Here is a 27,047-nt window from a genome sequence, read left to right as displayed (position 1 = left end):
TCCCCCCGCATCCGGGCGAATCCGACCCAGGTGTAGCCCAGTCCCAATTAGGCACTCGGGGGCTCCAACACATCAGCGTGGCCAAACCCTGACCAAGGGTCCGAGTGCTCCGACCAGGACACCGCAGTGATGGCGCTCGACCTGACTGACTAGAGGGCGCGGCTGCTCGCCTACATCCTCGAAGAAGTCCTCCCACCGGATAGGACTGAAGCGCAACGAATCGCTTGACACGCCAAAATGTTTGTTGCCATCGGAGATGTACTTTACAAACGAAGTTCGTCGAGGGTACTCATGAAGTGCATCCCGACCGACCAGGGGAAGCAGCTTCTCCTCGAAGTCCACGTCAGAATCTGCAGACATCACGCGTCCTCGCGATCACTGGTTGGGAAAGCCTTCTGTCAAGGTCTCTACTAGCCCACAGCACTATGTGACACGGAGAGGGTGGTCCATAGGTGCAAGGGGTGCCAGTTTTACACCCGACAGGCTCACATGCCGACGCAGGAACTCCAGACCATCCCCATCACCTGGCCATTTGCGGTCTGGGGCCTTGATATGGTCGGACCGCTCAAAAAGGCCCTAGGAGGTCACACCCACCTGCTCGTGGCAGTGGACAAGTTCATCAAATGGATTGAGACGAAACCAATCACCAACATCCGCTCACAAGAAGCGGTTGAATTCTTTCTCGACATCATCTATCGGTTCGGCGTCCCTAACTGCATCATCACAGACAACGGAACCAACTTCACCAGCAAGAAGTTCCTGGATTTCTATGATGGTTATGGCATCAGAGTTGACTGGGCCTCAGTCGAACACCCGCGGACCAACGTCCAGGTTGAGTCGGCCAATGGCAGGGTCCTTCAAGGACTCAAGCCATGCATTTTCGACCGGCTCAAGAAACATGTCGGAAGATGGGTTGCGGAGCTCCCAACCATCCTTTGGAGCCTAAGGACGACCCCAAACTGGTCGACAGGGTTCACCCCCTTCTTCCTGGTGTACGGTGCTGAGGTGGTATTGCCATCCGACCTCAACTACGCCGCTCCAAGGGTGAAGGGATTTGATATCGACCGAGCCACGGAGGCTCAACTGGACGTGATTGACCTGCTCGAGGAGGCGCGCGAGACGGCGCTCATTCGCTCCGCCCGTTACCAGCAAACCCTTCGCAGGTACCATGAGAGGAAAATTCAAGGAAGAACCCTCGAGGTCGGCAACCTCGTGCTCCGGCGGACCCAAACAACCAAGGACAAGCACAAGGTCTCTCCGCCATGGGAAGGACCGTACGCGATGGCCGAGGTGATCCAACCAGGTGCCTACCCACTGAAGGATGATAACAGCAACATCCTCACCAACACTTGGAACATCGAGTAATTACATTGTTTCTTCCCTTAGCTCGGTTCATTACCCATCCATTCCCATTCAACACTCGCTCCTACAGCAGCCCAGCCCGAGCACTCTCAGCCCGGGTCACTCGGTGGCTCCACAGAGGTGCGGCACCACTCCCTCTTTACTTTTTGTGTAAACACGCACCGCACCCAAATGAAAGGGCATCCCATCCTGTAACTCACCCTAAAGGCAACTTATGCTCTAGCTTGCAGACCGATTGGACCCCACCACGACTACGGTTACGAGCAACTGAGCCTCGTGGGCTACGCCCGGGTTCTTAAGGTTGCAGCCTATGGTCAACAGGCAGGTCTGAAAGGAAAAGGGCAAAAAGCAGAAGTTGCTTAAGGATGAAAATGAGGATGGGTGGGACTAGCTCCCCGTCACAATCACAAACGAATTTAAAATCATTCACTCAAGTGCTCATGATCCCCCCCACAAATTTCTTACATACACAAAGAAACTAACTACCCTTTTTCTCCTGCTCCCCCTCGATCGGGTCGGTCGGCGGCGCAACCGACGAGGACAAAGGCTCCTCAGTCGCATCCGGGCCAATGTTCGGGTTGGTCGGGGTGACACCTGGCTCTACCCCGGCCTGCGTCACTATGTTAGGATTGGTGGCACCCTCCTGACTCACACGTGTGGCTATCCACAAGTGGCAAGCTTCCATGACCCACATCGTGGTCACGTGCGCGACAATCGCTCGCGCGCCTGGGGCCAGGCTCTGACCCAGTTTCCGGATCTCCTCGAAGCTCTTTCCACCGGCGTACTCTCTGCAGATTGCCTCGAAGTCCAGGTCGGGGTAATAGGTCGCCACCGACGTCAGCACCCCCGACGCCCCGTGGAACATACCGTCGGAGATAAGCAATTTGACCATGTCTGGGACCTTCGCAAGCTGGACAGCAGGCCTGCTGGTACTCGGGCCCAACCCAAGCACCTCAGTCACCACCACCTGTGCCACGTCATGGAGCTGATTGAGCTTATCCTCGAGAGTGGACCGTTCTACCAGGGACCGGGCTAACGCCTCCGCATTCCGAGTGACCGTCGCCTAGGTCATCCTCAACTCCCCCTCCAGGACTGCATAGTAGACCAAGTCAGCAGAAGGTAAAAAGGGGGTATGAACCCACCTCTAACTCTCAGAATGGCGGGACTTACTCTCCATCGCAGCAACGGTCGTGACGCGTCCCTCCTCCGACAGCTGTAGCTCTAGCCACAGAAAGGCATTCTTCTCACCCAGCTGTTAACTGGCTCTCTCGAGGATGATTTGCACCTCTTCCAGCTGGTCAACCTTTTTAGTAGCAGAGCGACCTCTCGCTCGGCATTCACTCGAGTTGCTTGCTCCGCCCCCAAGGCCTTCTGCGCCACGGTGAGCGCCTGCTCGGCGGCAATCGCTCGCTCGGTCGCTCATCGCTCCGCCTCCAGACACTCTCGAGTCACCACCACGGCCTCTGCCAGGCAACACTCCGTTGCAGCAAGCTCCTGCTCGGCGACGGTCGCGCGTGCCGCCTGGTCCTGGGACTCGCGACAGGCAGTCTCCAGCTCGTGAGCAAGATCACCGATCTGCCGCAACATTGCCGCGTCCTGTTCCTGACGACCGTGCTCCACCCGCAGGAACTAGGACTTATTGGTCGATATCATCTCCAGGCTCTACAGAAATAAGGGTAGGCGCGCTAAGGCAACCGGTTGAATAAACAAAAGACCAGGGGCAAAGTTAGGATCAAAGAAGGATTATTTCTCCGATACGCGACAGGTCAATGGACATAGCTCGATTGGCAAGACCGGCTTCATCCAGGGCCTCCTTCAACTTCACCACGACAGAGGTGAGGTCCGACCGCACCGACCGTCCACCGCTCCCGAGTAGGTCCCAGAGTTCCCGCTCCCTCCCATCACGGAGCATGAACCGGACCTTCCCCGGCTGGCACGACTGAGGCCACACCAGGTCGTCGGCTGCCTCCAACCCACTTGAAGATCTAGCTACCACCATTGTAACCTCCCCTCCGACGGAACGAAGGACCACCACTGGGATGTCGCGGCCCACCAACAATTGCTCTTCCTCTGCTCCGGTCACCTCCAACACGCCACCCTCGGGCGGGCTCGGGAGGGCACTCGGCCAAGCATGGCCCTCGACTAGGTCGGGGGACATGTGAACCTCCGCCGCTCCATCGGCGGTCTCGACCCCAGCTTCTCTGCCCTCCTCCAAATCCGACCAAAAGGGCGAGCCGACGGGGTGCACCCCGCCTTCAGGTGATACGGGGACCACAGGTTCCTCCCTCACCTCCTTCGTGACCGGTAGGGGAGGGATTGCCACGGTTACCGCGGCAGCGGAATCCGCCATCACCGCGGGACTCTCCGTCACCGCAGGGGTCACCGTCGTCGCCGCCACCAGGATAGGTGCACCCGACGAGGGGGGAACGAGCCCTATCAATGATGATTGGTCTGACTCCAGCACGATCCTCCCATCGCTTGCCACGACTCGTTGCAGGTTAGGTGCCCACTCCGCGTGTACAGGAGGCGGCGCGATGACCAGGGGAGCCGATGACGGATCACTGCAAAATAAGGTGCGGGAGTTAGAAAATTAGAACCAAAAGCATTCACATGAGTGAGAAAAATTGCAATCACGTACATGATCAGACTAACCAGGAAGTCCATCGGACCAAAACCAGTTGGGGGCTGCCACCCGGCTCGCTCCACGACGACCAAGGGGTGGGGCACCCCGGCCCGTGGCGGATCCACTAGAGCAGCCGGTGGGGCATCCCTTTGCCGAGGACCAGGCGCGTCCGCCGTTTCATGGGCCGCTGGCGTGCGTCCGCATACGACTGACCGCCGCGCACTGTCACGGTCGACGCCGAGGGTTGCGATGCCAACGGCACCTCCAGACGGTGTGGCGGGTCTGGCGCGCTTTGCCTTCCACTCGCGGATGGCGTCCCTGTCTGCAGCGCGCTTCCTTGACTCGGAGGCACCATAAGGTCCCTTCGCACCTCGCGCTCTGCTAGAGGGCGCGGCAGCGGGCCTGCAACATCCAGTTGAAATCACGGTGACGCTCCCACTGGTCTCATCCCCCGAAGAGTCCGAACCGTCTCCCAACCTCGATGGGTCAGAAGATTTGAGCTCCGCCCCCACAGCCGACGGACTCTCGCCACCACGCACCCGCCGGTTGATTTCTCGCTGCCTCACCTCCCGCCTCTGGGCCTTCACAGCTTTCTTCTTTCTCCTCCCATTCGCTGTCGTCCTCTGGGCCACCTGACGGGTCGCACCCTCTGGCCCCTTTGGGTGGCCCAGTCGGGACTTGTATCGCTTGAGCCCCTACGATGTGAATGGCTCAAAATTGGTCTGAAAAACTGGACGAAGAAGAAGCATACCGCAAAAGTGGAGACATACTGTTGGAGGTATGCCCTAGAGGCAATCATAGAGATAATGATATCTGATTGTATCCATGATTTGTATATTGTGTTCATTGAATATCCATTAAAGGCTACTTGAATTGATCTGCAATTATGTGAATTGTATGTGGAACTCTTTACTTGTATGGTTATTCTAAAGTTGTCCCTAGTTGGAGTTCATGTGAGGAGACATATGAATATTAGACTAGTACATGTATTAGTTGATGACTATATTTCACAAGTCATGAACATGGAGATGTCAAACTAATAATGTAGGCGTATGTGGAGACATATGCTAGGACTGACCCAACACGAGAAGTAGTTCTTTCTTTACACGACATGTACGCTTTGTCATTGGACCTGAGATTGTCACATGTATTCAAGATGTGGATCGACTTACTTAGGGGCTATCAAACACTACACCGTAACAGGGTAGTTAAAAAGGTAGCTTTCAGGTTTGTCGAGAAGCTTGCTGTGAGGCATGGTCAGATGGAATTTATCCCTCTCTGATTGAGAGAGATATCTCTGGGCCCCTCGAGTATTCGGATCCAAAAATGCATGATCATGCTACGTACGGTTAAGAGTTAACCTACAAAGGGATTCCGAATCACAGGATCGAGAAAGAGCGGTCGGCTTAAAGCTAGACCAAATATCGTGAGGCAAAGGGAATAGCATGTACATGATGTTGTGACAGTTCATCTGATATGATCTTCGAGTGTGTATAGGAGTTGGCACGTCTTGCTAGAGGCCGCTACCGACTATTGGGTCGAGTAGCAGTACTCAGGCCATGTCTATACATATCCGAACCCATAGGGTCACACACTTAAGGGGCTAGAAACCCAATTCGGATGTGATTCGAGTTGGATCATATTTAGAAGTACTAATGGGCCTCGAACCTAGAGGCACGTCAGGAACCTCTATAAATAGAGGGGTGGGGCATCCTAGGGTTTCATCCCTTTGACCGAAAACAAATCTGCCGTGCCTCCCACACTCTCGCCCTGTTGCAACTCGCAAACCTAGCAGTCCGACTTGCGATGTTTCCTCCCTGCACGCGTGGATACCTTGGAGGTGTTGCACCTGCAGCACTTGGACGAGCCACGACGAGCCGCCGACGAGCCGCCGACAAGCCACGACGAGCCGTGGCACGAGGATGATCTTGCTGCACGTGGACGAGCTGCTGAGGAGCTGCTTGACGTCGAGTGATCAACTACGTGTTTGACTATGCTGATCGACTTCGCTGCCCCGACGCGATTCTACATCTTCCGCATCAGTGCGTCGAGTGGTAATCCCGTGATCCATATACGACAGTTTTGCTAGTTCACACGGTAGAAAAATTTTGTTTTGTGCTAGCGTAGCCTACCTCCTATCCCATCAATGGTATGGTCAGGCCACCTTCCAACCTAGAAGGGCTCCAGCGTTCCACTAAGGGTCGCGTCAGCCCCCAACTGCAACACTTGATCGAGGCGTGCCTCGATCTCATTCTCTGGCAGCTCCACTGGCGACATGCGATCAAGGTCTGATGTATTGGAATACTGCCACATCGGTCGTACTCTCTGCCCAAGTGGGGCGATCCACCAACGGATGAAGGTGTCGAACATCCGAAGCCCATTAAGGCCCTCCTCCACACGTTGCCGCAGCACCAGTTCGAGGACCTCCATGCGTTTCTTCTACTTCAAAGCAGGTTCCCACACACAGTTGTCATGTCGCATTGGCCTCCCTCCGGTGAACTTCGGGAACAGCGCCCCTGTCGGGTTCCAGATGTAGAACCACTCGTCGTGCCATCCCCGATTAGAATCGTTGGGGGTGTACGGCGGGTACTCGTCGTGCCGGAGGAAGAGGTTGAAGTAGGTCTGGAACAGCCGCCGCGGCGCGTACGCCGCGAGCAGCGGCGCCAGCAGGAACCACGACGAGGCGAAGTTGGCCAGCACCCACTGCCGCACTCGCGCCATCGATCTCGAAGGCGCCGGCGCTCTTGATCGAGCTCAATGCATGGGCTGGCGCGCGCGCGCGCGGAGATTTATACGGCGCGCGTCGCCCGAGTTCGTTTCGAATTCTCAAAGCCCCTGGCAGGGCAGCATACGAAAGAATCCTTGGTAGAATTTCCAAGTTCGTCTCGAATTGATGAACCCCTTGTAGGATTTCCAAGGAAGATAAAGGAATAAAAACCGAAACGTCCGTGCAAGGATCACCGCATCATGGATGGCGCCGCGATTGCAACCAGAGCGACGCCAACCGGTGCTCGCGAGTTCGCCATTCCTCGTCTCTGCGGCTCTACCTCTCGACTCCACGCCTGACTGCCGGAGCCGGCGACTGCTCGCACGGGTGCGGTTGGTCGAAGAGTTTCTACACGATGCTCTTGCAGTCTTCTCGATATCTTACTGCCCTTCTCCATGAGAACTTGAGCACTCGAAAAGAATGTATTTATTAGGAGTATAACTACTGATCATGTTTTACGCTCCTTCTCTACTTGTACTGTTGTTATTAGATGTGATGAGTTTAATGCGTGTGGGATATGTGATGATTATAGGCTGCATATAGGAGTGGCATGACTGGTAACGCCGGATCACGAACACGAAGTGTTCTATGCTCTCGTCCTTTCAAAGTCTTTGGCTGTAGACAAGCCCAAGTTCTGAGAGCAAACTACGTCAGTGCCAAAGGTAACCACCAATGCAAAACACCACATTAACACAGTTAATCAGGCGACTGATGTAACCGGTGGTCACTCTATACCGTCTCATGAAACAAAGCAACATCCCAGCTATAGACCTATAGTCTGTAGCCAGCACTGCAGAATGTGAGCAAACAGTCGCTTTAAAATCAGCATGACAGCATCCTAACAGCTCTCCATTCTTTTAACGGTGTGTGCATGAACTATGAATTCAGTCAAAGATGGTATTTGCCTATGTGCCTAGCTGCTAATCCTCTGAAAGAAATAGAGGTAGCCCATATCCTTGGGCAGGTCGACAGATGCGGCGACCTTGCTGTCGTTGAATATTGTCCACCTCCCATCCTTGAGGACATGAGCGACGTAGTGCCCGCAGTGGGTGGATGTGCCCATATGGCTCACAAATGCCATCAGCTTGTATCCTGCAAACAGAACATTGTTATGGAAAGCGAATCTCAGTCACCTGATGATCAACTAAACTGCAAATACAGAAGTGAAACCTAATTTAGAGTTATACTTAAATGGGTAAGTTTGGAATCATCAAGCATGCCAATCTAGGATAGGACCTTGCTTATCCTACTTCATATCTTTGCCATTGTTTTCAAGAACGTTAGAAATAATATATATTGTTGGAAACATAGCCAATTCAGTTTTTGCATCTACTTTTCGTGATAACATGGTACCTATCAGCACGATATGCACACATTAAGAGAACCTTTCAAAACATCAACATGGCTCAAGTAATGCATCATGACAAAGGGCTGAAGGGAACAAAGGGATTAGTGAAACTTACTGCCACTTCCATCTGGTACGTAAGTGTCATCAGCATTTACATTACTAGTTGAAGAGTCAGCAGATGCTGAACTCGATGCCTCGGGGTGGCTAAAAATCCAATCGGTAGCTTTCTCGATATTACCACCCTAACACAAAACAAAACAAGATTTGTCATATTAGAACAGGGCCAACAACAATGCAAAGTTGAGAGGGAACAGTGGAAGAGGGAAATGCAATAGAAGGCAAGTGGAGGAGCAGATTGGCAACCACTAACGTCCTTTAAGGTTAAGAATCTTCAGAACACTGCCTATTCAAAACAACAAATCATAAAAGAGAATCTTACAGAAGCTTTCAGGGCCTTTATGGCAACATCTTCTGGGAATCCAAAGGAAATGAGAGTTTGAACACTTGCTTCATCAACAGATTCAGATGCACGTGAATCTTTTGATATGGGATCATTTATATCTGCATCGCAAAATGAAACTTAGATGGAGAACAGTTTCTTCTGTCACAGTTACGACTTCGAAGTACAAGTTGATTATTTCATGATGAGAAGTGGTTATGAATAAAATAATCACAGTAACAGACCAACCTGGATCGTCCATGTGTGAGAGGAGCCAATTCATTGCCTCCTCAACTCCTGTGTTTGATGTGTTAATAGCAGCTTTCTGACAGTGAAGGTAATTGAACCCCATACTTGCAAGCTGGGACACAATATCCTCACTGGCAACAGGTAGAGCAGGCTCCGCTTTGTTGTCACCAGAAGCTGAAGCAATGCAAAGTCAAAAAAGATGAGGGGAAACACATTATAGAACTAATAAATGAAATCCTAACCTCCGTCGGGTAGCAGCTCTTCCCCAGGCTGTACACCCTTGCTGCGCATATGTGAGATATCAATTGTATCTGGCACATCTATATAAACATCTGAGACAGAAATAAATGGCCATCAGCCAATACATCAAAAATAGGGAGGAATAAAAAAGATATTGCCAACTAAAATCACATTCCAACCAAGTATAACTGTTGTATGAAATAGGAAAACAATGTCATCAAACTGTTTAAGAACATCTATCCCAAAATGTGAGATTGCTAAAACATTTACTGATTCTAGTAAAATTCGGCACCAGTTGCTGAATTGAATTGTGGGTAATGTTAAGGTGGATTACTTGCTCAGAACAGCCTGAAAATATCATGTGATACTGGACATGTGCTGTGCTGGAAGATCTCTATGAAACAAGACTAATGGATTTTAAAACCATTCTTTCAATCAGCAGCATGCATGCTCACGCAGACAAAGTGGGGAGTATTACCGAGTTTCTTTGGCACCCATCCTGCTTCCATTACAAACTTGCGCATATGCAGCACCAGGTAATCAGGAAAGGTGTTAAAGCCAGCAGTCCTGCACAAAATATTTCATTGTTTACATGCTATATATAAGCAGCCATCATATTGTTCTTCAGATAACACAGATTCAGCCATTACAAACAAACACAATTTGAAGTCCAAACATACCACCTATTCTACAAAATGTTCTCAATTGAGCAGAGGAATCAATTAGCATTGAAGGGGTCTCCACAATTCATGAGTAAAAATCATGGACTCAAATCCTCACATTAAGATTATTGCAAATACCAGGACTAGCTTGAAAAGTTCAGTATTGGTATACAGGTTAGAGAATTAATTTATGCTAACTAGTTTGGTTTAAGATTGTTGATGCTGAACTGCTGAAGTAGTGCATAACTACACTGCCTTTTTGCCCTAGTCAAACTGGATTCCCACTGGGCAACTTTTCATGTAAATGAGCTTTAATATAGTCACTGCTGATTGATGTCACATGGATGACTTCACTACTGAAAGGTGGTGCTTAGTTGATAAGCTAAACAAAATAAAAAATCCCTAAAAAGTTACGCAATCATTCCAAGGCAACATGGGCATTCACCAAATATTATCCTAATATTTATTAAATAAATGAAAAAACTACGGCATTGCTAAAATAATTTACCAATTAAGTATTACACTTTCCTATGAGAATACTATGTTAAATATCCTTTAAAAAGTGTAGAGTTCAAAACATGCATACTTTGTGGCAGTCGTCTTCGAATTTAAAGCAGTGCTGTAAAAATCAGGAATTTCCTCTGGGCCTGCAAAGTTTGCCAAGCATGCCTCCAATGGGACTCTAGGCCTCACAATTTCCTCATTAGACCTGTTATGGAAACACAGTTGTCCATAAGGCAACATTAACTAGGTACTCCATGGACTATTAACGATTGAATGACTTACACTTCTTTTCCATCCAAGTCCATTGTGACTTTCTTTTCATTAAAAGCTTCTAGCTCCTCTGCATGTCAAACAAATGTCAAGGACCTATACATTTATATGTCCCAGCAGTAAAAATGTTTAAAGCTACCTTTATTAGTTGCCTCATGCAGTGGTATGCCCAAAGAAAGAATGTAGTCCGACCGTTTGTTGTAAGAAACTTTCCCAGAAGGGCACTGGACCCTCTCCTCAATAATGAACTTGAAACCTGAACAAGGATTTAACTCATGGTTCCCAGGGTTTGCCTGCTCAACTCGGTCAATAAGGTGAAGGAAGAAGTCAAGGGCATCCTGGATGAATAGACAGATGTTAAGACTTAATACACTTATTTCATAACAATGATTATGGTTTTTTATATTAAAAAATTACAACAAGAAAAATGCCGGTTGCCATAGCTTATACTCCTGCCATTTTTAAATATATTATGTTTAGGACAAGCTAATTACTTCATTTTTTAACTAATTAGCTTGTCTTAAACATCATAGATATTCAAAAATTGGAGTCAAGGTTGAAAAGAATACTACCTGTTGCCTCATACTAGAAAATTCAGGATGGTTCGCAGCAATAACTGACTTAAACATGCGAGGACGTATCCCTTCCTGCCCCTATCAAAGTGAACACACAACATACGGGAAAATATCAGAAACAAGAAGTATGTCAGAGTTTCATTTCATCAATACCAAGGGTATTTCTGAAACACTTAAGATTTTCAGAATGAAGTGAACGGCATAGAACCAGATTGGCTTACTAAAACTCATAGGAACTTGCAATCCCATTAAACTAGAGGTGCAGCAAGCAAAGAGTACATGGTGTTTCACTATAATGAAATCGAGAAGAGATAAAAAGCCAACAATAAAAGAACATTTAAGTCAGCATTACATGTTTGTACAATCTAGAACGTAGGAGACCTGTTACTCAAAGCACTTGTTTATCCCCAATTCAAGTAAGAAACAAAACGGCATGAAGGCTGTGTAAAACCCCCTTTGTTGCACAACATCTTCCCACAGTCACTCATCCCCTTGACTATTCAAGCATAACAACATTCAATTGCCAAGGATGTTCACTATAGCACAGCTAACAAAACAATCCTTTCTGTTTCTCTTGAATAACCAAATCTGACCCTAGGTACATGGATTCTACTACCACGCACAGCAGTTTTGATTTTTCCCAATCAAATCAAAGAAGTTTACAGGTGAAGGTCCATCAAATGAAGAGGAAGAACAGTACGTCGGTAGACAACAAGCAGAAGCGTGAACTGGTATTGCATAACATTAACTAGGAATGCGACAAGAAAGCAGTCTATGCCAGATGGAACCACCAAACAATCATTATTGACATACTAAAAGCACCAGGATAGAAAAGGTAACAACCGACAATTGGAAGCCATAGCAACAGATCAATACAAAATGGAACTCATACCTCCTTGGTTCGTGCAGAATATTTTCCAGAGAGCAAACCATGTCCTAGTTTTGTCCTGTACAAAAAGGAAACAAGCATATAAGAGCAAAATACAAATTGATCAGCCCTTGCATAGAAAATATAGCTAACTGATAGCTTGAATGGAAGGCAACACATTTTTTTTCCCTAAAGTAAGTTAAATGCTTGGTTTCAACATTGTTAACACACAAATGTATCAGACCTCAACTACATAAACAACAATATTATCGTGCGCGCCACACACACACACACACAAACAAGGCCATATGACCTGCACTTCAGCTAGTGTAAACTTACATCTGCATGTTTAGGTCCACAGTTGGATCAGCAGGTGCAGTTGCAAATGCAGCTTTCAAACTCTGCTTCTCGAAGTATCTGAAATGAACGTCACTCAGTGTAACAGAGAAAAAAAAGGACAAATGTAACAATTGGATGAAAAATGATTGTGAAAAAGTAAAACTAACCTCAATATGAAAGGATGGGTTGAAAACATGACTTGCATTATTGAAGCCATATAGCAACTGTAAAGAGAAGTATTAGTTTATTACAAGAAATTATGAAAGCAGAAGACAATATCATGAAGTCAAACCACCTTACCTATTCCCTAGGTTTGCAAGACCAGTATAGCCAGGTCCAAATAGAAGTTCAGCATCTTTTCCACTTTCTTGTATTCTATTCCAGTCATAATTTGTGTTGGCATCAAGTTCTCTCTCGGCAGTAGTCATCTCAGTCTGCAAAAACAACAAGACACATAAATTTGCTGCTTAAAATATGGACACAAAAAAAGAACAGAATATTGCATCACCATTGCTAGCATTTTTCGTTTCTAATTCCTGTCAAATATCACATCCAATGAGATAGTTGTTTACAAATAATTCCTAGGGCAACAGAATCTACTCATAATATTTTTTTTGTTCAAGAAGGGTTCGAGCATGAAAGCAACCCTGGTATCAAGCGGTCAACAAGTTGACGAGCAATAATACGTAGCTCAAATGTTATCTTATCTTGGAGGGTAGTCTACAATTTGAGTGCTATAGCATATCTTAGTCACTATGATAATTCCAGGTCTGATTCTTTCACAATTTTTTTACCAACAAAAGGCTCTATTAAACAAAGCTAAATTATCTTATATAGTGACACAAAAATCAAATATCGTTGCTCACCTTTTGAAGTGAAGAAAAATCGATACCGAAATGTGACAAGTGCTGAGCTAATAGTGGATCTTCAACACTATCATCTTCCGGGTATGAGAAAACGTCTGAGCTGTCGCAGAAAATATGGCATCAACAGGTATTTAACAATAAAAACCACCTCTGTGAACTGCATAGATTAATGAAATAGATCGATGTGTTTAAGAAAGGCATGTTAATGTGCTCTCAGAGATTGTGTGCCAACAGTGTTTGCAAAATTACTTTTCTCCAGACAATATTTTTTTAAATTTTCAAGCCTCTGAAAACAATTTAGGACATTGGTTTTATCATTACATTTATGCATAACAAGTAAACGTTGTGTTAATTTACCCCCATTCAAGGTCATATGATCCAAGAAGATTTTCAGAAGTGCATTAAGCCATTAATTGCTGAGAAATAAAAATGCTGGCTATTTGATTCCAGATCAAAAGCTCTGTAACTAGAGTTAGTAGTAACTTGCGAACACTAAGCGGCCATTTACTGATATCTAATTATTGAATCCTGATGGGATAAATAGCACATCCAACTGGTGACTGATAGCAACATGTATGTTCAGTAAATAAATGGAAATAGGAAGGCTAATTATAAAAATAAAAAATATATTAAAAAATCATCTCAATGCAGTTCTGCTATGTATCATGAAGACAGAATCCCATTTTCTAAATTTTAATGCTAAAAATAAGAAAGTCCAAAGTGCAAAGGTTCAGGTGTACAATTACCTGCGGCTTCCAAATCAGCAGTTATTGTTCCAAGCTTTACTGCAAGAGGGTATTTAGTCTGTTCGTAATGTTCAATTGCATGATTATTCCCACCGCTTCCATCCCAAAGCTTTCTCCCACAAAGGATCATACCATCAGTTAAATTCAACCAGAGGTTCTCAGTTTTATCGCATTTGCTACACTTCCATCCAGTAGGAGGCACAATAACACCATTGTCTAGCTGCTGCAGATCCATAGCATATTTACTAATGTTCTTCTTATCAGCAACCCAAGCAGCTAGTTGTTGTTTTCTATCAGCACTCTCAGCAAGGATAACCTTATCAACTGCAAGCCTAACCTGCAGGGTGCAGTATACATGCTAAATTAAAATGCATACAATAGATTTAGCCTTCAACTTACATCAAGGGTAAAAAGTACCTTCTCTGGCAAGTCAACTGAAGGGAATGGAAGAGAGATAAAATCAGGTAAGATGATGATTTCAAAATGCTCATCATACTCAGGTTCTTGATCACCAAAGCCTCCTTCAACACCTGTCAATTGCAGAAAAACTCGTTAATGGAGATCATAACTTCTTAAGTATATAACAGAAATGCCTAGACCGACATCCTAATATTTGTAAGTCTGCAAACACAGGAATACACTGTACAGTTCTAACAAGTGTCTACCTCAAGTATGAAAATTCAGATATATAAACAACTCTTACTGCAAATTTAGCATTATACTATAAATACTAATCATAAATTATATGACAAAACCAACAGCAGCCCACATAACCACTGTAAATTTGAATCCATACCGCAGTCTTAATTTTCTAGATAATACCAAACAACATAGCGCAATACCACAACCTTGCTATGCTACAGCATTCCTAGAGAGTACTACACCACTACAGTACAGAGGCTTCATCAACAAACAGAAAAGCAAATATATCATAGCATTCCTAGAGTATTTTGGTGACACTGCCACACAATTTACATATTTCGTGTGAATCTGAATCCAGATAGCAGATACAATAAACTCCATTCTGTCCATCACAATTCAATCAATAATCATGATAAACAAGACCGAAAAGAAACAATGACATCACCTGAACCTAAACGCACGATTCACTTAGGCTGCAAACACTTCGCGCTGGAACTTAAAGCATAAGTATTCAGCACGATCAGCATAAGTCTGAACTTTTGGCTTCAGTCAAGCTACGCAGAATGGCTTATGTCCAAGTAAGAAGAACACATACCTATCGCGAGGAGTGTGGGCTTCTTAAGCGGGCGATCCGCCTCGTCGGGCTCCGGCTTCCGGCGCTGCACGATGTGGAGGTACACGGGGTTCCCGGTCTTCTCGAAGTTCCACTCCACATGCTCCCTCCCGAACCCCAGGAACGAGCTCATGTCCACGTACAGGCCCCCCTCCGACCTCTGCACACAGCGCCGAACCGCGTCAAACCCTAGCCGTAGCAAATCGAGGCGAAGAGGGGGAGGAGCACAGGGGGGCAGGGGGTAGTTACCGGGGTGTCGAAGGAGACGCAGCACTCGTCCTTGTGGATGCGGTTGGTGGGCTCCGGGATGCGGACCTTGTGGAGGTGCGAGCGGAGGAGATCCATGGCCGCGGGCGGCGGCGAGCGGCGCCGGCGGAGGGTCGCGTCTAGGGTTTTGGGGTTGGAGACGGCGAGAGAGATGAGAGGGAGGAAGAATGGGTGATTAGTTGAGGTGGGAGAGAGTTAAGTAGGAAGCTTGGTGGGGTAAACCAAACCCAAGCGTTCGGCCGGCCTCCATAAGTTCTTTAAGAATTTTTTTTGGCCAAAATACATTTGAACCCTTTTCTTTCTTAGAACACTGCAGTTCTCTTGGATTCATGCGAGGATATATTTTCTCCGTGTGGAATTCTACATTTGGCCCTCAATCTGATCACGGGACTCCTTTTTGCAACACATGATACACAAACCAGAGCATAGCTTTTTCGAACCTTGTGAGATTGGTGGGGAGAAGTTTTATCGTACTTTCAAATACCAAGAGGGAGAAAACAGAGACGAACTATTCGAATTATCGCAAGAATTTTGTAAATACAATTTTACAATTTCCATAATATCGATGAAATTTCCATGTCCTTAGAAACTTCCTACAGGCCCAAATTCTTCACATGCAAAAACTCCTACAAACCAACCTGTACTGTGCAAACTCATGCAAGAATGCTTCCCCTCATCGAAGTCCCTTTGTTAAAGAAGACCAAATGTACTGATCTTACCTCGAAAAAATTTGCAGATGGTGATGATTAGATGCAAACATTGCAAACAAGCCCACCATAAAACTTGCACGACGGGAGCCATAGCTGTTCAACCTGGCGCTGATGGGAATGCAGGGTGCCCGTCTGATAGAGATCCAACGCTAACGATCACCGCAGGATGAAGTTAGGATACTTGCCAAGAGCTGAGATCCATCACCCAAGACCACATCCACATCCATCGCAACCCGAGGATGCCAAATCTTCCCCCCGAAACCGAGAGGAATCAGAACTTCACCCGATCAATTCTACTTTGGGATCCACTACACATCATGCGAACTGGAATCGGATGCCGGAACCTGAGTACGTTAGGCATCACGAGCAACGATTCCTTTCTTGCAAGTTGGGGCGCCAATCTGTACCTTTTCCTAGCCATGAAGCATCCATAGTCTAGATGCAGCACTATATCACAGCGCAAAACGCATTTGCAGAGATGCAGCGGGGAGCACTGGGAATTCAGAACCTGGCCATTTCAGAAATCAGAGTGCAAGTATCAACAAGATAGTTGACAGGCACCAATACTAGATTACTCGATATACCTCCGGCTCAGGTTCTAGTTTTCTATACAAAAGCTAGTGCTAAACCACTTCTTCAGGGTTTACTGCATGCTACTTCCACGGCCATATGTTCAGCCACGCAGTTCAGTAGTCTCCAACTGCAACATATCAGCAGCACAGCTGAGCAGCAGGCAGCTAATGGTGTGACAAAAGGGGCGGCCATCAATAGTTAACATCTATGGCGCGGCATGACGAAGGTGACCTAATCTCCACAGCTTGACATACTTGTCATGGCCTGTGGAAGCCACCAGGCCGGAGCTCGATGAGGCCACGGCTGAGATGAGGCTGTCGTGCGCTGCAATGGTCATGCTCCGGTTCTCGGCCATGTCCCACAGCTCCAGAGACTGCAACATTCAGCACAGCCCACAGGTAAGCATGAAAGACATTTCAAAGACGAACAGCAGCTGCAATCATCATGGAATTGTGCTAAAACAATCTTAACTCGTGTATATCAGAGATACTTCATTGTTGCAATTGTTCATAGCATTGTCCTACTAGGCTGCTACTCGTGGATATTAGTGAGACTTCAGACTTCAAACAGTATCACTTGTGTTAAAAGATATGCTCTGCTAAAAGCCTAAAACTGAAGTGGCAGCAATTGTGTAATCTGTAAAGGAATTGAATAGAAGGTCAATGTATGAAGTTGAAACCCCCATCTAACCACAGGCAACCTAGGTCCATGTAATTGTGAGTAAAAGCCATACAAGGTAAAGTTACTTGCCTGGTAACAGCCAATGACAAGCAAGGATGGATATGTAGGGTGGAAAGCACATGAACTGAACTTTCTCCCGCTGCAGTTAAGCTCATTCACACAGCTCTCCTCGTTCAATGACCACATCTTCACCATGTCTTCACTGACAGACACGATATATCCTCCAGTGGGATCCCAGCACAAGGAATCAACGTGGTTAGTGTGGCTCTGCAATTTCCAAGAAATGGGACTATCAGAGCTGCTTTTAAGTGATCTCTTATCAATAACAGGGGAGCTATAGTGATAAATATAGAAATGAATGCTGACTATATCTATCAGATTTTTGTAGATAAAGGAAGCTTTATTCCAATATGGAATGAGGTACCGGCCACTGTATTAAGCAGGTGCACACAATTAGCAATGTGTGACTTGCAAATGTATTCAAGTTATCAGCAAACTGTTAAGAGTCACCTCAGTCACTTACAAACCTCAAATCTCCTCACACAAGCTTGTGTCTCCACATCCAGAATAGAGACCATATTATCTGAAGCTGTTGCAAGATATCCTCCATAACGTGGTTGGAATCTCAGCTGGGTCGAACCTCCCTGCATAGGCATCGAACACAGAAAAATCTTATTGTTACAATAGCATCAGCTCACTTCGTGTTCGGGGAAAAGGAAAATGAAAAACTCAGGAGACAGTCCTGTCACATCAGAGACAAGCTGGTGATTGTGCCTGGTGACAACTCACTTTCTTTTACACACTATCAAGGTATCTACCATATATTATCCATGCTTGCTACCAATTAAACAAGTTGATATGATATGAAATGTCAGATGTACTAAACAGTTTGCTACTCAGCATGCAAGTTAGACATAAGTCTGTGTTTGCGGCAAGAAGAAAATTACAGGCTGACAATATACTAAATATGCAAAGTTGAGAAACCTTGAAAATTCGGACGTTGTTTCCATGCTTGATATTCCAGAATCTTATCTCATTGTCCCCATCACAAGAACAAATGAGGTCATCCTTGTTTGGGTGGAAATCAAGCGACATAACAGATGCCGAGTGCCCAGTGAATGTACGAATTGAATAATCCTGCTGCAAAATTAATTCCAATGAATAACTATAAGATCAAACTGAAAAGTAGTAAAATACAAACACATTTTGCTGCATATCACCTATTGACTCCACTTCATATTATGGAAACGATGCTATGGACCTTTACAAGATACAACTGCAAACAGTGGTCGCTTACTGCTTTCTTTTCAGCTTCACACCAATAATTAAATACACAAAGTAGTTCAAGTAGGAAAGGGCAATGTAAGACAACCACCTTAGTTTTCAAAATAAAAATAAGCAATGAAGTATCATCATTGAATGTTACTTGGCATAGCTATTCAGCACAACATAGCTGCACAATGCATGACAGAGAATGTGATCAACAGGAGAAAATTATCACGTGTCAAGCATAAACTGTACAGAATGAAAAACGTAGAGCTAGAAATAAAACTTACAGGGACATGCATAAGTTCAGTAAATTGTGTAACTAAACATGGTGAAATGTACATAACTTGACATATGGACACGATCAGAGCAAAAGGTAGGAAACATGGATTGTATACTTACATTATCGGCATCCCAGACCCTCACGGTTTTATCAAATGAAGAGGTGGCAAGGTGTGGAGTGCTCGGGCTGAAGCGCACATCAGTTATTAGCAGAGAATGCTCCTCCAATATTGATTTTTGCTTCAAAGTTTCAGCATTCCACAGGAATACCTGCATTGCGAATTACAAATGGTATTAAGTACTCCCTCCGTCCCAATTTACAGGTCGTTTTGGCTTTTCTAGGTGCATAATTTTAGCTATGCACCTAGATATATGCTTATGTCTAGATACATAGTAAATACTATGAATCTAGAAAAGCCAAAACAACCTCTAATTTGAAACGGAGGGAGTAGCTACATATTTCAGAGCAAATAACAATTTTGAACATAAAGTTCCATGACTGTATCAACTCCACTGAAATCAGATGGAAAACTACTCACTACGCTCCCAAGGTCATAAGCTTGTATTTTTTTGCTATATCAATAGAAACGCACACGTTGAGTGTTGTTCGTTCAAAAAAAAAACTCCACTGAATAGCTTAGCAAGCACAGCGACACATGCTTTTACCTTCTTATCTTGACCTCCAGTAGCGAGTAGTTTTCCATCTGATGAGAAGTGGCAACATAGAACACTGCTTGTGCTTGCTTGAGCTGAAGACATCTCTCGGAGGATATATCCTGAATCAACATGCAAGAGGAAATAAAAGCAGTAATTTGCAAAAAAGAAATTTGACTAAACAATATAGGGTTAATCTGATGCATTGAACCCACATATCACATATAGTACTAGCCATTTGTGACAGACCAAGGACAAAATGACCCAAATCCCTAGGATGTCCTCAGAGGCTATACATCAATTTGTAAGAATGGGGGTCTTTCTGTGTACTTGTGTAGGTCCAGTGCCAGCAGTTCTTTTTATAGAACTTAACAGTAACTGAACTTTAAGTATATGGATTAAACGATAGGATATGCCACAAACCTTTTGCAGAATTGATACAGTGGCTGCCAGCAGATCTTAGATCCATGTCATCATGTGATAAGATCGGTTCTACATTATTGTCTTCCATGGAGTCATCCTCCACATAGTGATCCATATCAACCTAGAATTAAGGAATATCATAAATAAAATAATAAAAAATCCAACAAAACAGCAGACTTTATAGGCTGCCCCACAAATCTATGTACAACTGCCTCACCAAAGAGTGTACCCTAGCATACAGCAACTTACAAGTGAGTTAGCTGGTGATGCTGTTGGCACCAGGGGCTCGGAACCATAAACAATTAAAGCCTTAGATAAGCTAGCATTGTGAAGCAGCGGTGGGGTTGATATGGTATCTCCTGGAGAATGTGCGGAAGGAGTTGAGGGCGTTGAACTGGGGGAAGCACCAGCAGTATTCATAGTACCAGAGCTATTAGCCGGACCAGACGATGAGATAGGCTGTTTGCGCTTTCGCCCTTTTTGATTCTTAGAAACCTGTGAGACATAAACCATCGGAAAATATGGATTCTATTATTTTGACAGAAATTAAATTAAGGGAAAAAACAAATGAGGGGTGATCTTGGAGAGAGAGAGAGACCTGGTCATGTCCATGGAAAGCCACGGTTACAATTCCAGCACCCATTTTTTCCAGCTCGCCTGCATGATAATTTGAGCTTTGTTGTTGCTGATTCAGCAATGGATGTTGGAGGAGCTGTTGCTGACTGCTACTTTGTTGTTGCTGCTGCAGAGCTGCTATCTTCTACACAAGATAGACGATGTAGTAAGGTTTAACTGAAAATATAAAGGGTTTATTCCCAAATGGTAGTTTTGGGATACATCTGTATTGTACGCACATACACTAGCAGCCAGATCACCAAGTGATCATAACAATATCAGTACATTTGATTTTGACACTACATGTACAATTAGTTAATCAACGACAACGATGATCAATAGCCCATTCCTTTTCATGATTTAACATTTATTTGGCAACACGAAAATGATTTTGTTAGATAATGGAAAAAAACCGGCTTCAAACCTCTCAAAAGAGAGGCATCAGACCGCCAAAATTACAAGCATACTCAAAGTTTAACAAGAAAATGATACTGCAGAGTAAATCTATCAACTGGGAATTGGATATCAGTTGGTATTCATGGAAGTCCCTGACAATGTCATGACTTGATAAACCTTAACACAATCGGAATCTCGTACAGACAACATAGCAACTTGACAAACGCAAGTCCCAGATAACCATTGCCTAGCTATGCACATCAAAGTGGTTGCACTCAAGTGGAATTTTTATAAAATTCTGTGACTGATGAATGATAAGAATTTGTCACATATTGGTTTTTATAGGATTAATCCTTCCTTCGCATCAGAATTCAATATCAGTACATCTGATTTTGACACTACATCTGTATAAATGATAAGAATTTGTCACATGTTGGTTTTTATAGGATCAACAAGGATTAATCCTTCCTTCGCATCAGAATTCAAAACAACCGTGATCTAAGACCTCAGAATCAGGTAATCAAGAGTAGGATTGCATATGTACCATCTAATTCAGTTTACTTAAGCAAGTCGATTACTGCTCAGTCATTCAGAATTCATATTATGTTATGTGGACAACGATACGCATTAAAAAGGACACATCGGTTGAAACCAATATCTTGAAAATCTTGATAGTTTGACGACAGAAGAATCAACATGAAACAAGAAGATAATTAATAATGTAGACCTTAAAGAGATATCCATATTTTTAAGTTCATATTTGATTTGTATCAAAACAATCGAGAAAGTGGAATCCTTCGCATTCATAAGTGTTAACAAGGAAAGGTCAAAAGTCACCACCACAATGTATCTCTTTTTGGTACTCCTACCAAATATTGAATTTACCCTTTAAATTTTAGAAGTGGTGTAATACATTCTAAACTACATACTCATTTTTCTTTTGGGAAACTTTTTTTTGTTTTTTTGAGAAATTGAGAAACTTAATGTTGATTCAGGGGCACAAACTAAAAAAAAATTGATTCCAAAAGATGTTAATAAACACAACATACTGATAACTGAAGCATACATAGAACTAAGAAAAAACTACCTTCATCAGCATATCTGTCTCTGTGCGCTGCATAGGTAAGCACAGGTTCTGCAATGACTGACCAACACTGGGAATAATTTCAGTGAATGCATTTGATTGGCCATCTCTCCCAGGAACCAAGTTTCGGCTGCTAAAAAGCATCCGAAGTCGTCTATTCTCCATCTCTACAGGTGAAGCAGTCATATTTTGTTGTGCTTGAAGTAGAACTTGCTGCTGCTGAGGAGTGAGAAACTGGAGCTGGTGTTGTAATGGTTGGGGGGAGTGCATATAAGATTTGTGCTGGAGAAACCCAGATCGAAGCTGTTCTAAACCCTGAATAGTTATGATCAGAAGGACACAAGTCATAAGAGCACGACAATGTGCAACAGACAAACTTGGTTCCAATTTTTAACTAGATTGCTAGTGACTGGAAAAGGTGAAGAACTAACTGTGAGAGGCCACCCTTTCAAGGTCAAATTGTTCCCCGCCTGATTAGAGCCTGCCAAGCATGGAAGTAAAGATGGAAATGTATGTTATAAACAGGACGTTGAAGCCTTTAAAATCTCCATTAAAGCTAAGGCAAACTTAGTGGAATTTTAACTAAATACGGTGAATGGAAAATCTCATAAGATTGTATTTTGAATTGTACATTAGAATGGCTTTAGTTGTGAAAAAACATCAGTGTAATAACAGAAGCATCAAATAACAACTGAGTTCGATGTCAAACACCTGGTACTCCGAATAGTGACCCATCTGCACCTGCTCTCAGATTTAAAGCTACATTTGTTTCTGCCTTCATATCCTGATACAATCTCCACTCATCAATTACAGATACTGACAAATATAAGGATATATAATATCTGAATACAAATTATCAACCTGTGTTGATCCCAGAAGCGGTTGACTCCTGGCTTGAGCTTGCTGCAATGAACCGGACAGACCACCAGTCGATCTATGGAAGATTTGCCTAATAACAGAATAAAACGAGCAAATCAACCTTGAGAAAGGCTTGCACTAGATATCTCCTACCATGTAAATGCAATGCTACAGAATAAAAACAAGTAAACGGTACCCTGAAGCTAGAGCTGATCTTGCAGGTGACTTGAGCATTGAAGTTGGGTTTGCTTCCAGCAATGGACCAGTTCTTTCTGCGAGCCTTTGCTGCATTACAAATTAACACATAGCAATCTATATTGAGTGTACATCAAGTATTGAAGCAGCAGTTGATACTGCAATTTAGAAAATTACCTTCATTGAAGCCTCATCTGAAACGTCCCTCTGAGCAGTAATTTTTGTTCTATCCTCATATAGCTTTGCAGATAAACCACTTGCCGCTGCAGCATTTTGTCGTGCTGGTGGATCAGCAGCAACCGTACCATTCTGGGCACTTGTGCTAAAATCAGTGTTTTCATTACGCTGCTGTTGCTTCTGCTGGCGCTGTTGCAGCTGCGGGTGCTGCTGTTGCTGCTGCTCTTGTGAATGTTGTTGCTGCTGTTGCACATGCCTCTGGAGCAAGAGTTGCTGCACCTCAACCTGCTGCTGGGATTGTTGTTGCTGCTCCCGTGCTTTAATCGACTGTGCGGGCATAAATTTATGTGCCATCATATTAGGGAGAACAAGAGTACAGGACAATGAACCAGGCAAAATAAATCGCAGTTACTGCACATTCATGGCAGAAGATCTCTAGCAATGACACGTAGTTCGAGATAAATAACCAGCACAAAATAAACTAGTATGAGCTAGTAGCTACATGGCGTGAACAGGACCAACAGGCACTTGGGACATTGATTACTATTTTTCAATCAACTGCGAAGAAAATAAGAGCTAGCTTGGACCAATAACCTTTGACCAACAATTACTCTATTAATACATAATCTTTGTGACGCAAAATTGACGTTATTAAATTCACATTTAAAAATACTAACTTATGGTTACAATTTTGTATCACATAAAGGAACTATTGATGGAGTAATTGGTGGTCAAAGCCTTGAGTGAGTTAAATGCATGTGCTATAGTAACCTCAAGTTACTATATCAAGAAAAGAACCTCAAGGTAAGCAGCAGCAGAATCAGAATGCTTCTCATTCGTCCTTGCAATGAAGATGTCCCAGAAAACTGACCACCACTCGAAGAGAAAGCCACCTGGGGCATCGATCGCTATGCAAAGTAAAAAGAGGCAATGGCAATTAAGTACAAGGAATGAAATTGTGTTTTTCAAAATGCAAAAAGAATCGTACTTGCATTTGTTCAATCATACACAACAGCAAGGCTTATTGTTCACTTCTATATGCCACTCTATGACTAAGTAGTAATTTTGTTTTCTTTCTTGTGTTAGTCAAAGATAAACATGAATCTAAACTTAGTGTTTGGCTTCAAATTAATGTTTCAAGGAATCAAATTCCAGTTCTTCATGAAGGAAGATAAGAGTTCAGAATCTAAAAATGTGCCATCATTATAACCCGATCACAGCACATGATATTGTAGCACTCACCTACAGGATCTGAAGGCACGTTGCTTTCGGCTTGGAATGCCTTCGCCGTGTTCTGCATGTTCCTCTTCAACAGGTAATCATAAATGTAGGAATCTAACCTGCTTCTCCAACAACGAGCAGTAGTCAAAGATAACAGGAAACTGAAGTTGCTAGTATGCAGGAGCCCAGACAAAAAATGACCTGCAGAAATCGTCTTCAGAAATACTCGCGCGGCAGAGAAAACCCCAACGAACAAGTAGGACAAGAAAACCAAACTTTCCACGAGAAAGAAGAGAAATAAATTCTAAAAAATAGTCACAGTAGCATTGTATGGTACTACCGAACGAAACATTGCCTTGTAAAGGGAAATGCGACAAAAGAATCAGAGGAAGAGGGGGAAAAAGCTTAAGTTTTGCAAAGGAGGCGAGAAAATGGAGTGGAAAAGCAGAAATTCATGAGAAAATAAACTGAATACCAAGCATCTGCACCCATCACTAATCCTACAAAGCGAGACGAAGGGCACGAATCATAATAAAAATCAGAAAGTAAAGAGAAGGAACAAAACGATCCAGAAACCTAACTGGAACAGAAAAGTAGAAAACCATCAGGAAAAAAAAAGCTGAAATGAAGTAGGGGATTTCAAGCACCATGAAAGACAACCCAAAACATACAAAGGCTGAAGGTGTGCACTGATCAAAGCAGTCCGATCATGGAGATTTAACAATGTAACAGATTGAGCGGAGGAAGAAAACTCACATCTTGTCTGCCTCCCACACATTCTGCGCCATGGCTGCTGCTAACTCCTCGCAGCCACACTACACACGAGAAATCAAGAAGGGAACACCTCCTCAGCAACTAGAGCAAAAAGAATGGCGCAAGAATAAGGAAAGATTTGACCGCTCACATTCCGCTCCAAATCCAATATTGATGCCGCTTTGCAAAGCCAAAACGCGCTGGAAAAGAAATCTTCGGTTGCAGAGGAGAGTAGGTGCTGGTTTAATTTTTTTTTTAAAAAAAAAAAGAAGAGGTGACTGGCCAGATGGTACTGGAGAAGAACGAGGAAAAGAAAGGGATGAAAGTATGAAACAGGTGAGGAGGAAGAAGGGTTTTAAAGCTCAGATGAGGCCAGAAAACCCCAAAAGGCCAATGCTGCAGTTCATTTACTGTTTAGTCCTTCAGTTCTCCTGGGCTTTTCTCGTTCTTTCCCCTGAACTTTAGTTACCATTTTGCCCCTGCCCCTGCACCGTTTCCTTTTCTTGATCGTAATTTGGTTTCAGACTTTGAGCAGCAAGAACAGCTAGTTCCATCCTGCTCGAGCCCCTGCTGCCCACACCTTTCTGCTCGCACATTTTGCACCCCACAGCCGCGGGCGCAGGCACACCCTCCTCACTTGCTGTTCCTGAGTCCTGCCTCACCGCCGCGATGCAGCCACCTCTTCTATCCAACCCATCGCACCATGATGGCATTGCCGCGTTGCGGGGACGTTTGGTTCCTTTTGCCCTTATTTTCAAGCAAGTGTCACATCAATGTTTAGATACTAATTAGGAGTATTAAACGTAGGCTATTTACAAAACCCATTACATAAGTGGAGGCTAAACAGCGAGATGAAAATTAATCCATCATTAGCAAATGTTTACTGTAGCAACACATTGTCAAATCATGGACTAATTAGGCTTAATAGATTCGTCTCGTCGTTTAGCCTCCACTTATGTAATGTATTTTGTAAAATCTACATTTAATACTCCTAATTAGTATCTAAACATTTGATGTGACGGGTGCTTAAAATAAGCAAACTAACCAAATCAGGCTGCGGGCAGAGGCGCAGGGTGGCCTGGACCTTTGCCGGCGAGCTTCCTCCAGTCGAGGTCGAAGAAAGTGCCTCCAGTCGAGGTCGAAGAAAGTGGTGCCGAGTGCGGCGCGTCTGGGCGTTGGCCATCTGGCACGGTCAAGTTCGGTCGAGCTGCCGGAGATGTTTGTGGTGCGGTCCAATCAGCACAAGGGGATAAAGTGGGCAGGGGTAAAATGGGAAGTTCGTCTGGAGGAGAACAACGGGGAGCTGAGATGTTGGATGCATGAGCAATGTCATTTGTCAAGAAATTAAACGAAACTAGTACGTGCGATTCTTTCCAATGCAATGCAATGAAGTGGCATAAATTAAACTTTTGATCAGCTGATTGCTTGATGGGCAATGTAGTTGCTATTGTGTTTTTGACGTTATAAAAAGACGATTGAATGGTATTCCCTTCATTCCAAATTATAATTTGTTTTGACTTTTCTAGATGCATAGATATTTATATGCATATCTAAATGCATAAAAAATTTATAAATAAAAAAAAGCTAAAATGAACTATCATTTGGAACGGAGGGAATTGATTTGGGACGGAGGAAGTACTCCGCAATTGAACAAGCATGCTGTGGCAGAACTCATCCAAATTGTAGCTAATTTAACATTGAAAAACTAGCGTTTATTTGTTAGAAAAACTAAATGAAAAATCGAGTTGAAGAGCATCCAAACGTACAAGTATTGTTAGA

The 27,047-nt window shown here is 44.3% G+C and overlaps 2 protein-coding genes across 6 annotated transcripts; both read right to left on the bottom strand.

The window, feature by feature from the left end:
• Positions 1-7,439: 7,439 nt before the first annotated feature.
• LOC101752864 (ubiquitin carboxyl-terminal hydrolase 14) lies at positions 7,440-15,567 on the bottom strand. The gene is made up of 19 exons (XM_004968347.3): positions 15,363-15,567; positions 15,096-15,273; positions 14,276-14,388; positions 13,859-14,195; positions 13,113-13,207; positions 12,547-12,680; positions 12,414-12,470; positions 12,247-12,324; positions 11,932-11,986; positions 11,037-11,117; positions 10,604-10,802; positions 10,477-10,534; positions 10,277-10,399; positions 9,507-9,595; positions 9,031-9,120; positions 8,789-8,962; positions 8,540-8,661; positions 8,216-8,342; positions 7,440-7,844 (listed from the first exon to the last, which is right to left on the bottom strand). The coding sequence occupies exons 1-19, from the start codon at positions 15,456-15,458 to the stop codon at positions 7,666-7,668; spliced, it is 2,385 nt and encodes a 794-aa protein (XP_004968404.1). The 5' UTR covers positions 15,459-15,567; the 3' UTR covers positions 7,440-7,665.
• A 1,013-nt stretch (positions 15,568-16,580) lies between these two features.
• On the bottom strand, positions 16,581-25,599 carry LOC101786998 (transcriptional corepressor LEUNIG). Of its 5 annotated transcripts, XR_002677742.1 has the most exons (20): positions 25,420-25,599; positions 25,272-25,330; positions 24,537-24,634; positions 24,093-24,202; positions 23,295-23,621; positions 23,119-23,207; positions 22,926-23,013; positions 22,776-22,848; positions 22,496-22,545; positions 22,068-22,379; positions 20,568-20,729; positions 20,219-20,464; positions 19,970-20,090; positions 19,559-19,668; positions 19,013-19,162; positions 18,329-18,484; positions 17,872-17,988; positions 17,414-17,611; positions 17,135-17,299; positions 16,899-17,036 (listed from the first exon to the last, which is right to left on the bottom strand). XR_002677742.1 is itself a non-coding variant. In XM_004968346.3 (19 exons), the coding sequence occupies exons 2-19, from the start codon at positions 25,301-25,303 to the stop codon at positions 16,869-16,871; spliced, it is 2,607 nt and encodes an 868-aa protein (XP_004968403.1). In that variant the 5' UTR covers positions 25,304-25,330; positions 25,420-25,599; the 3' UTR covers positions 16,581-16,868. The 5 variants fall into 5 exon arrangements, 4 of the variants coding, with proteins under 4 accessions (XP_004968403.1, XP_012701290.1, XP_022682437.1 ...); XM_004968346.3 differs by lacking the exon at positions 17,135-17,299 and having other exon boundaries at positions 16,581-17,036; XM_012845836.2 differs by lacking the exon at positions 17,135-17,299 and having other exon boundaries at positions 16,581-17,036; positions 18,329-18,481.
• Positions 25,600-27,047: the final 1,448 nt, after the last annotated feature.

The sequence above is a fragment of the Setaria italica genome, chromosome V (genome assembly GCF_000263155.2).
Source record: "Setaria italica strain Yugu1 chromosome V, Setaria_italica_v2.0, whole genome shotgun sequence".
NCBI classification, from domain to species: domain Eukaryota; kingdom Viridiplantae; phylum Streptophyta; class Magnoliopsida; order Poales; family Poaceae; genus Setaria; species Setaria italica.
The sequence above is the reverse complement of the archived record's forward strand: the minus strand, read 5'-3'. Positions and strand labels throughout refer to the sequence as shown.